Source organism: Polypterus senegalus, chromosome 9, assembly GCF_016835505.1.
Source record: "Polypterus senegalus isolate Bchr_013 chromosome 9, ASM1683550v1, whole genome shotgun sequence".
In the NCBI taxonomy this organism is placed as follows: Eukaryota; Metazoa; Chordata; class Cladistia; order Polypteriformes; family Polypteridae; genus Polypterus; species Polypterus senegalus.
This window is the reverse complement of record NC_053162.1, coordinates 126,148,404-126,160,560: the sequence shown is the minus strand read 5'-3', so window position 1 is coordinate 126,160,560 and position 12,157 is coordinate 126,148,404. Positions and strand designations below refer to the sequence as shown.

The 12,157-nt window shown below is 41.6% G+C and overlaps 1 protein-coding gene across 1 annotated transcript in view; it reads left to right on the top strand.

The window, feature by feature from the left end:
* Positions 1–10,222, top strand: part of LOC120535738 (complement C1r subcomponent-like) — a 73,606-nt gene extending 63,384 nt beyond the window's left edge. The window contains exon 11 of the mRNA XM_039763767.1: positions 9,274–10,222. Within this exon, the coding sequence (XP_039619701.1) occupies positions 9,274–10,028 (755 nt within the window). The 3' untranslated portion in view covers positions 10,029–10,222. The remainder of the gene's footprint in view (positions 1–9,273) is intronic.
* Positions 10,223–12,157: the final 1,935 nt, after the last annotated feature.

Genomic DNA, 12,157 nt, shown 5'->3' with positions numbered 1-12,157 from the left:
ATGAGACAAAGATTGAACTCTTTGGTGTGAATGCCAGGTGTCACGTTTGGAGGAAACCAGGCACCGCTCATCACCAGGCCAATACCATCCCTACAGTGAAGCATGGTGGCGGCAGCACCATGCTGTGGGGATGTTTTTCAGCAGCACGAACTGGGTGACTAGTCAGGATAAAGGGAAAGATGACTGCAGCAATGTACAAAGACATCCTGGATGAAAACCTGCTCCAGAGCGCTCTTGACTCGGGCGACGGTTCATCTTTCAGCAGGACAACGACCCTAAGCACACAGCCAAGATATCAAAGGAGTGGCTTCAGGACAACTCTGTGAATCTCTTTGAGTGGCCCAGCCAGAGCCCAGACTTGAATCCGATTGAACATCTCTGGAGAGACCTTAAAATGGCTGTGCACCGACGCTTCCCATCCAACCTGATGGATCTTGAGAGGTGCTGCAAGGGGGAATGGGCGAAACTGGCCAAGGATAGGTGTGCCAAGCTTGTGGCATGATATTCAAAAAGACTTGAGGCTGTAATTGCTGCCAAAGGTGCATCACCAAAGTACCGAGCAAAGGCTATGAATACTTATGTACATGTGATTTCTCAGTTTTTTTATTTTTAATAAATTTGCAAAAACCTCAAGTATACTTTTTTCACATTGTCATTATGGGGTGTTGTGTATAGAATTCTGAGGAAAAAAACTAATTCAATCCATTTTGGAATAAGGCTGTAACATAACAAAATGTGGAAAAAGTGATTCGCTGTGAATACTTTCTGGATACACTGTACAAATGGAATAGGCGTACAGTTTTCTGACTGTTTTGAAATGGTTCAGAAACGTTTTGAAGTGATTTGTAACGATGTGAAATGTAACAAGATTTAAACTTTGAACAAAACTTTTCTTAACAAGAACTTTTCCTTTTTTTTTTTGCTATTTCAATTTTTTATTTTTTGTGTGAACTGTTTTACTTTGAATTTGTAGAAAAACTTTTAAAAACGAAGATATTTTGTCTGTGGAATCATTTCAACACGTCAGGCTTTTGTTGAATCTTACTAGGTTGGTCTAATCTTGCACGTTAAGATTGACACAAATAGAGATATATATTGTATAAGGATTCTATTGACAAAGTCTTAGGTGAATGCCTAATTGTTAGTCACCTACAATATTTTACTGTTTTCTCTGTTCTACAATAGCGACACCTAAATGCATCACACAATATTCTATAGGAGTCTCTACTTAGCAACTTACTGTCACCAGCACTGACAAACATGCGAGTGTTATCACGACACAATTAAAAGTACTTCTCTTTTGGTTAAATGCCACTTACAAACCAAACAATATGCCCTGCTTTTGCCAAAGTTGTCTTTCTTTTGAGGGACAACATCTAGCCTGTGTCAGAAAAAGAGACCACAGACATAAAAAGGTTTAGGGCAGCCACTTGTATATTTTGCCTTGGCTGCAAAAAGAGTTGAATTGATTGAGATGTTCATAGGTTTGAGTCCAAAAGAGAACTGACATTAGTTTGGTAAAATGGTGGCTTTGTGGTGGTGATGTTGTTGAGACCGAAAGTGACGTCAGCCAGAGCGCCGGGGCCAGAAGTGATGTCATCGAGACTGGAAGTGACATCAGTCGGAGCACCAGTACTGGAAGTAGTGTCTTTGGGACTGGAAAGTGACGTTATCAATAGTGCCGGTAAGGGAAGCGACGTTATCAATAGCACCTGCACCTAGTGGAATTTCCCGAGGATAGTCTGCAGAGGATGGAGAGAGAAAGTTAGTGCAGCTCGCCACCTCATGGTCTGGGGTGATATGACTTTTATTTAAGCTGCCTCCCATGTGCACGTGTGTGACAAGGCCTCCCCCTCAACTCTGACTGAGAGGTTGTGAACACGAGAAAGGGCATTGGTGTTGGCATGGAGAGAACACTTATGATGAATAAGGAAAAACTTATATGGTTGAAGGTCAAGAAACCACTTGGTGAGCCATGGATTTGACTCTTTGTGTAGGGCCATCCACTGTAGGGTGCATGATCCATAACAAGTGAATTCACAGCCCAAGTGGTAGTACCTCAACTGCGTAATCACCCATTTAATCGCAAGGGCTTCCCTTTCCACTGCCGCATACCTGGTCTCCAAATCCAACAGCTTCCGGCTCAGGTACATAACGGGGTGTTCAACACCAAGGATGCTCTGACTCAGCACGGCACCCAGGCCTGTGTCCGAGAATGAAAGGAATCGAAAAGTTAGGTGCGTTTAATACTTTTGCTGAAGTAAGGGCCTGTTTTAAGTCACAAAATGCAGCATCAGTCTTATCAGTACATACCATGTCGTTAGGAGCATTCTCATTTGTTAAATCGCTCAAGGGTGCTGCTCTCTCCGAAAACCTAGGCACAAACAGGAGGTAATAAATGGCTAATCTAAGAAATGCTTGGACTTGCTGCTTGTTTTGCAGACAGGGCCCCTTCAGTATGCCATCTACTTTTGAGCACTGTGGCTTTACGGTACCCTGACCTACCAGGGAGTCTAAATATTTAGCTTCCTTCAACCCAAAAAAACATTTTTTTGGATTGATCTGAAGTCGGGCTTCACTGAGCATCCATAATACCACTTGTACTTGCTCTATGTGTTCCTCCCATGTGCTGGAATAAATGACAATGTCATCCAAGTAGGCTGCCCTATATGTTTTATGGGGCCAGAACACTTTATCCATCAGATGTTGAAAAGTTGCAGGAGCCCCATGTAGTCCGAATGGAAGGACACAATATTGCCAGTATCCACTAGGGGTGCTGAACGTGGTCTTAACCTTAGTGGAGTCCATTAAAGAAACCTGCCAGTACCCCTTAGTCATGTGGTCAAATAATTTTCCTATCAAAGCCTCTTGATGAGGTTGTCCACTCAAGACATTGGATAAGCATCAAACTGGTAGACTTAATTAAGTCAACGGAACTCATTGCAAAACCTCCAACTCCCGTCAGGCTTACTAACCAAGACTATCGGACTGGACTAGAGAGTATAGCTTTCCTCAGTAACTCCTAGTTCCAGCAAGTGCTTGATTTCAAGTTCCACTTCTGCTTTCTTTGCCTCGGGAAAACGATAGGGGCACTCTCAAACAATAACCCAAGCCTCGGTCACAATGTTGTGCACAATCAAAGTGGTCTTTCCTGGCTTCTTGCTCACCACTTCCAGGACGGAGGGGATAGCTGCTTTGAGCTCCCGTCTCTGTCTAGTTTTTAATTCAGTACCAAAGTTAAGGGTATTTTTCTGAGCAAAGAAAGAACGGGGCTGAGCATAGGAGGGATCTTGATCCCTTTTCTCACACGGCTACAGCAAATTTACATGATATACCCGCTTGCTCGGTCAATGATTGGGTTGTTTCACCAAATAATCAAGTCCTTTTCTCTCCTTAACTTCATAGGGACCTTGCCAATGGGCTAGTAACTTTGTATGAGAGGTAGGAACCAAAACCATGACACAATCCCACAGATGGAATTCTCGGAGAGTTGTATCGCGGTCATAATAGTAGGCCTGTGCTACTTGCTCCTCTTCCATGTGAGATTTTAAAAGGGGTTGAATTTTTCCACATCGATCGCGTAATATTTTCTAATATATTGGTAGAGGGAAGAGACTCTCCTTCCCAACCTTTTTTTAAAATATCCATTATTCCCCAAACTTGACATCCATATAATAATTCAAAAGGCAAGAACCACATACAGGCTTGCGGAACTTCCCGATAGGCAAAGAGTACGAGGCAGAAGAGCTGATCCCAGTTCTTCCCATCCCCGCTGACCACCTTGCGAAGCATTTGTTTGAGAGTCTGATTAAACCTCTTGACTAGACCATCGTTTTGAGGATGATACACCGCAGTCTTTAAGTGTTTTATTTTACAGTAAGTAACTTGTCTGTCTCCCTGAACGTCTCTGAGGTAAAAGGCATCCCTTGATCCATAAGGATCTATTTAGGGATGCCATCTCATGGCAAGACCCCTACAAGTTCCCATGCAATCACCTTCGATGTGACCGAGTGCAAAGGAACAGCCTCTGGATATCAGTCGTGTAATCCAGAACTTTTACTGTATATATTTATGTCCTTGGGCTGAGTGCTCTATGGGTCCTACTATATTGATCCCTATCCTTTCAAAGGGGACATCAATCTGTGGAAAAGGAATGACTGGAGCTCGGTCCCTCCTAGGAATTTACCGTAATTGACACTTTGGGCAAGAGATACAAAAATGTCGAACCTCCTCATTAATTCCCGGACAATAGAATCGGAGCTTAGCACGTTCTAATGTTTTTTTACTGCCCAAATGGCTTCCTAGGATGTGGGTTTGTGCCAGTTCACTGACCTGCCACCAGTAAGTTTGTGGCATTAAGAACAGCTTCTGCACCTCCCCCTCGTGCTCTGCTACCCGATACAATAGATCATTTTCAATTACAAAGTGAGGTCCTTGTGGTATGGGCTGATAAGTGCATTGGTAATTGACTAGTACAACTGTATTTTTCGCAAATTTGAGGAAGTTATCGTTCCACTGCTCCCTTTTCAAAGTGAAACCCAGTGTCTCTCTAAATTGAAATTGTATCTTGGAGAGAGGGTCTGGTCTGCCTGAGATGATCCAGGAATCTCCCCATCCGCCTCTAGGACTTCCATATCTCTCTCTGCTGGCTGATTACATGACGTGGAGACAGCTTGAGTCGGGTCTTTCCCATCTATAACCAGGCCTAAATTATAATTGGGAGTAGTCAGTACTATACTGCATTTATTGGTAGACCAGTCCCACCTTAGATTCACAGAAGAATGTGGATTCGGGAGGACTGCTACAGGGAATTTTTTAGCGATCCTCCATGGCTGATGAAACATACTGTAGAGTGGTTTTATATTGCCGGATTTCTCTGTGTATACAAGTTATACTTGTCTTTATTTTCACCTATTGTCACGGTAGTACATATTGGTGATCAACATTGTTGCTGCTGGAATCAAAAGGTGCTTTGACGTTAAATCCATTAAGACTTACTATTCCCGTATGCAATATCATCAGGGGGTTTATAAGTGCACACAACCCTCTTCTCTCCTTCCAGCTGCATTCCTACTCATTGCTGAGAAGGTTGCCTGCCCACGGATCCGGGGACTTCGGAACAGGCTCTGGTTCGGAAGAGAGAGAAAGATTTGATGGGACATAATCCCCATAGCGTCTGCTAAAGAAATGTTCTACTCTCCCAGATTGTGAGGCTGTCCTGGATCAATAAGCTTGATGAGCTCGTCCATATTTTGAAAATCTCCCCAGACCGGTTGGGTGAAATGCTCTGGAAGGGTTTTGATTAGTAGCAGTCATGCCACCTGCTGGACGATTTGTATGGTGGTTAATTCAAATGGCCTTATACATAAGCCCACCTTTTTTAAGAGAGCAATGGCTTGCTCCTGGGTTGGCCACTTTGGATCAAATGTCCAGTTGTTTATTCTCTTAACCTGCTGGTCTGGGGATGCCCCACATTTATCTAGGGTCTTAACCCTAGTGGCGAGGACAGGTCTGAGAGAGCATAATAAGCCCTTTTCGCTTCCCCCATGGTAACCAGCCCACTTCTGTGTGTTTCACCCATATTTTCTCCTTTATTTCTTAGTAAGCCCAAATTTGCACATTAGGAGTGGAGCCTGTAATGGGTCTGCCCAGACCATGGGATGAACCCCACACCTGGAAACACTGCCCTGGTACTCTCCTACTTGGTCAGAATTCAGGTCCTGTCCCTGTTTCTTCTGGGCTTCCATAATCCACTGCCACAAAAGCAGACCACAGACATCAAAAGGTTTGGGGCAGCCACATGTATATTGTGCCTTGGCTGCAAAAAGGGTTGAATTGATCGAGGTTTGAGTCCAAAACAGAACTGACTTTAGTTTGGTAAATGAGCGGCTTTAAAGGCCGTAACTGGAAGTGACATCATCTGGACCAGAACCAGAAGTAATGTCAGCCAGAGCGTAGGTACTGGAAGTGATGTCGTTGAGACCGGAAGTGACATCAATCGAAGCGCCGGTAGCGGACGTGGTATCCTTGGGACCGGAAGTTACACCATCAATGGCACGGGTAAAGGAAGTGACGTCATCAATAGTGCCGGTACCAGAAGTGACATCATCAATGGCACCACCACCTTGTAGGATTTCCCGAGGATAGTCTGCAGAGAACGGAGAGAGAAAGTTAGTGCAACTCGCCACCCCCTGGTCTGGCGTGGTACTACTATTATTTAAGCTCTCTAGCTGCCCCCCATGCACACGTGTGAGACAAATGATAAACCTGTGAGCAAGGAACATGGCAAACCCCTCACATAGGTGTCTTAATTTAAAATTTATTACTTCAATCACTCTCAATACTAAGACTAAGTATAGAACATTTAAAAGTAAAGTGATATATATTAATGAATAATATTACCAAATAGAACAAGATACCAATAGAATAAGATGTTAATTGCCCTAGTAAGTGTGCTGTAAATTCAGTTTATCTTGTTTGTCTGAGCAAAATATAATAACAAAATATCACAAAAATATAAGTATCTATTATTTTAAATAATGGAAAATTCTGGCACTCCAGAAAAATAGACAAATCTGCCCCAAAAAGTTGTGTAAAGGGATGTGTTTAAGAAGCAAAATCCTGCTCATTTTATTAAAGATAATACAAACTAAATATTCACAAATACGCTTTACAGAGAAGTAAGTTATCTATCATGTGGACAAAATTGGTAACAGTTAACAATACTGAAAAATGCAAAAAAATCATGTTGTTTTCATTTGCATTTACTGTTTTTTTTTTTGCATTTATTGGTTTGAAGCCAGAATCTCAGCAAGCACAAATCCGCACTGACATACAAAGTGTGTTAACCGTTAAACGCTACATACTTGGCGGGTTAATGCACCCACGGACTCCAAATATTTTTTTTCTGCACTTTTTAAGGAAACGTTACAATTCACCAATAAAAAGTGAAATTTTAATGGAATACATTTTTTTTCTTACATAGAGCATCTCAATTACTGAAACACTAATCATTTTACACACTGCTAATGAACTGTAAAAACTTTAAAAAAAAAAACTACTGCAACAATCTATTATTATATGTACAAGGTGTGTTTGACATCATTGATGAAATTCAGTAAATCACCGAGCCAACTGCACTTTAACTGGCTGCACGTAAGCACACAGAAGCCAACGCCAATGCTGATGCTTGCAGGCTAGTCTAGTGCAGTGGCTGAATCCCAGGGACAGTGATGCTGCAGTGCTGCGGAGGGTGGCAGTGGTCATGAGCTGGCTGCTCAACAAAAGTATGGCACTGACTGATCAGCTCTGGCATGCTGGCAAATTTCACTGGGAACTGATTATAGCCAGTTGCGGCGTTCAACGGATGTACATTGCTGAATATAGTTGGCTCTGGCATGCTGGCAAACTGCACTAGGAACCGACTATAGCCAGTTGTGGTGGTTTAAGGGTTAATTAATGTGAAGTGTGGTATTGCCTAATGGATGCTCTCCCCCCAGGTCCTTCCATTCCGTTGGCATCATGGCCGTGGCCGACGATCACAACTTGCATTATTTTTGTCTTTTATTGGGAACTAATTTTTTTTGTCTTGTCTACTTTATACCTTGTGCGTGGGTAGGCTCTGATTCGAACATGACTAAGTGAATGGATGGAAAACATTTCTAAAGAAAAAAAAACAATTTTCCAGTTATTGAACATGATAAGGCAAGTAAATCTGCCAACACAGTGATTTGCTTTGTAGCAATTGTAAATCAAATGTGAATGCATTTTAATAATCTAAATGTATATAGTGAAAGAGGTTAAGTGGCCTGTGCATTTTTTAAACATCCTTTCATGAGCAACAGTATCACTGTTCAGCTTAATGAATCGATGCATGAACAGTTTGTACCTGAATTATTTAAAAAAAGCATTTTAATAAATAAATTTGAAAGTGAGGGGTGCTACAGTGGCTCAGTTATAGCACTTCTGCCTTGCAATAAGGAGACCAGAGTTTGCATCCTGGGTCCTCCTTACATGGAGTTTCCATGTTCTTCCCATGTTTGTGTGGGTGTCCTCTGGGTGGTCTGGTTTCCTCCAAATGTCCAAAGACATGCAGGTTATGCGAATTGTTGCCGCTAAATAGGATGTTTGTTGTGTGTTTGTCCTGTGTTGAACTGGCACACTGTCTAGATTTTGTTCCTAAATTGCGCCCAATGCTAGCTTCTGTGGCCCTGGTCTAGATTAAATGGGATAGAAAAAGATATGAAATTTTGAAGTGTGTTCTGTAATACATACAACTTCTAATTATTACATATGAATAAAAAATATTGCCTAATAGTAAGTAGTGCTTACAGGGTAATGTAACTCAAAATTTACCAATTTTTGCTTATGCTATCCCAGGACCCCTGAAGTAACATTGCTTGTCTGTACTGTAGCTTGAAAAAAAATGAAATATGATATGTGATAAGGGTTGATCAAAATCATCACCATCATAGCAATCACAATACATTTTTTATATAGTACATCATTCAATGTAGACCAAAGTGCTTTACAACACAACCTTTCTGATGTCGCAACCACCTTTTTCACATGCAAGCGTCTTGGTGAAATGAGAGCCTTAAAGATAGGGGCAGAAATGCTTAGGCATCCCACCGCAACCCACTGTCATTATAAAGAATAGGCACTTGCAACCCACCAGAGGCAGCCCACGAACAAAAAATGGGTTATAACCTAGTGGTTGAGGAACACTGCTTTAGAAGAAATACAATTTACCTTAAAATACATAATAATAAATATAAAAACAGACACTACTAAAATATGCTACTAAAACAGTCATTAGAATATTGCTGTATGCTCTGTCAGCAAATTAAAATTTTATCCCTGAGCAAAGAGAATGATGATAATATAAAATAAATAATAACACTACTGATATTATGTGCCTCTTTGATTCCAGTGTGTGGAAAATAAAATCTTGTTGCATCATTGCAACATATTTCTGCTGACAAAAAAGTAGTATGTCTTCACTTTGAAGTTCCACTGAATGCAGTGACAGCTGCCACTAAACTTAAGCAGAACATACATATATAACAAAGTTAATTTAACAGATAGTTAATATACTAGCTGGCAATACAGATATAAAAATGGACATTTGTCCTTTGTTCTGATTGCAATAGGACTTTATTTTGGTTGTTATTTTAATGATACTGCAATGTGATTTAGTAGCAAGTTAAACTTTTATCTTCAGGTAATGAGAAATAATATAATGGTTGACATTGTATGCTTCTTTGATTTCAGTTTGTGGAAAGTCAAATTTTGCTGCATATGTCCCACGTATCTTTGGTGGAAGGAGAGCAAATGAGGGGAATTTTCCCTGGCAGGTGTTCTTTATAGGACCACGAGGAGGAGGAGCTCTCATTTCAGATCAGTGGGTCCTCACTGCTGCAAATATGGTTGAAAAAGATACTTTGGAAATGTATGCAGGAAGAATAAACGCATATGGTCCTGAAGGTGTGGAACTGCATGTGGCAGAAAAAATTATTCACCCTAATTATCATTTTTCCAGTACAGATATTCATTACAATTATGACAATGACATAGCATTGATTAAACTAGACCAAAAGGTCAAACTTGGGCCACAGATTTCCCCAATATGCCTTCCAAAAAATAAGCAGTCTGATGAGCTGCAAAATGGGGAACTTGGTTTAATTGCAGGATGGGGCATGAAAGAGAATAGAAGATTAGCTCAATATCTCTTGTACACAGAAATCCCTGTGGTGAACATGGACTTTTGTAAGAATGTTATACCAAACGACAGTGGAATCAATCCAGAAAACTTCATTTTCACAGAAAATATGTTTTGTGCTGGAACGAGTGGGAGAGACAGCTGCCAAGGTGATGCTGGTGGTGCATTCGCTGTTCCAGATAGAAATACGGGTGATTATCACATTGAAGGAATTATCTCATGGGGATTTGAGTGTGGATCATATGGAGTATACACAAAGGTGGCCAACTACTTGGAATGGATTAAAAATATAACAACACAGTACTAGAGCTTAACACAACAGGTATAGTGAGTACACCTCAGATTGCGTTAAAATACTTTAAAAATAAGCAGTTTAACAGCAGTAGAACTAAATGATTTTTTAATATTAATTTGAAAATTGTTTTATAGTTTGTTTAATATGAAATCTTTGTTTCAAAAATATTAAAAAAACAAATATTTTTACCTGGAACACGGAGTGCTCATTTTTTATTTAGTTTTTTCAATATTGCACCTTGCAGGAGGGACATTTGTGTAGCTTACTCTCTCTAAAATGATGTACAAACATTATATACTTAAATCCACTTAATTGAATTCTGGGCCACAGACTATCCCAACAGCACTGGGAAAATGGTAGGAAACATCCCAGGACACAGGACCATCACAGGGCCTACTCACACACAAACCCATACACACACACACACAGAGGGTCCACTTTCAATCACTAATCAGACAAATCAGCACATTTTTGGAGATGTCAGAGGAAAATTCATGACAACATAAGGAGACTTCACAAGGACAATAATTGTATGCAGGACTCAAAGCCAAGATATTGGAGACAGCAGAGCTACACACTAAATCATTGTGCATGTACATGTATACACATGTAAAAGTGATTGCTGCAAAAAGTAAAGGAGTGCATGAGACCAAGGTGGGAGACTACCCGTAGGTGGGCAGTGAATTGATTTTGACTTGATAAAATATCTGCCTTCAGCAGAAATATTTTTTATCCTTGGAGTTTCATTTTGTTACAGCATTTAATTATAGAATAAGGTTCAAAGCCTCAGTAATATGGTGTTAATAAGACTAAAGCCCATTCTAATCAACCCCAACTGATAATGACAATTGAATAAAACTTTCACTTGCATAGAAGAGGAGAGTTGTACAAAAAACAAGCTAGTGTAAATTCTGCAATTTACTGATACAGGGTAGAATGGAAGCAAAATCACAATATTCTTTTAGTAAATAGTGCTAAAAAAGAAACATAGCAAAAAGAAAATAAATCTCAAACCTGACTTTGCCTGATAATACATCCATGAAAAGTGCCTTGTCATCCCAGCAAGAGCCAGTTGACTGTAGAGAAGGTAGGTATCAACTCCTTTGAAGAGGTAGAAACAGACTGAGGGTACTATTTGAGAAATAACTAGAGACAAAGGTATCAAGAGAAGCTTCTGACAATGTGTTTGCATGATTCTTTTAGGTTACACCTGCTTTCAATAAATGTAAGACCTTGTTGGTACTCCATCACATTGTGATCTATCTACTATCTACTACTGAAGGTTTGTTTGCATTGTTTATATCATTGATATTGTCACAAGAACGAGACATTGACAGATAAAGAGTTGGGGCAGCCACCCGTATATTGTGGTATCCTGGCTGCAAAAGTCGTTTTCTTTTCACAAAATACAGAGCACTGAAGTGCACACAACCGAGTCCAAAACAAGACTAAAGAAACAAAGGAAAAGGGGCAGGTTTTAAAGGGGGAGACAGGAAGTGAGGTCGTATGGATCTGGCACGTGGTCTTCCACCATTGGCTCGTAGCCGGAAGTGACATCAGAGGGACTGGAGCTGGTGTGGCCGACTTCCATTGGCTCAGTCCCGGAAGTGATGTCAGGTGATCCAGGTGAAATCCCCCGGGGATGGTCTACAGGCAAGGGAGAAAAAGAGTCAGTGCACTCTGCCATACCCGGCATGCCTCGACCTGCCTTCACTCAAGCCCTTTAGCTGCCTCCCATGCGCACGTGTGTGACAAGGCCCCCCCCTTAGCCCAGACCCGGCGGGTCGGGCGACCTAACCGAGAGGTCGTGAACCCGAGAAGAGCATTAGCGTTGGCGTGGAGAGCGCCCCGACGATGAACGAGCGAAAACTTGTACGGCTGTAGGTCAAGAAACCACCGGGTGACCCGCGGATTCGACTCCTTGTGGAGGGCCATCCACTGTAGGGGTGCATGGTCCGTGACAAGGGTGAATTCCCGGCCCAACAGGTAGTACCTCAGCTGAGTAATCGCCCATTTAATCGCCAGAGCCTCCCTCTCCACCGCAGCATACCTGGTCTCCCGGTCCAACAGTTTCCGCTCAGGAACATGATGGGGTGCTCCACACCATCGACGCTTTGGCTCAGCACGGCGCCCAGGCCTGT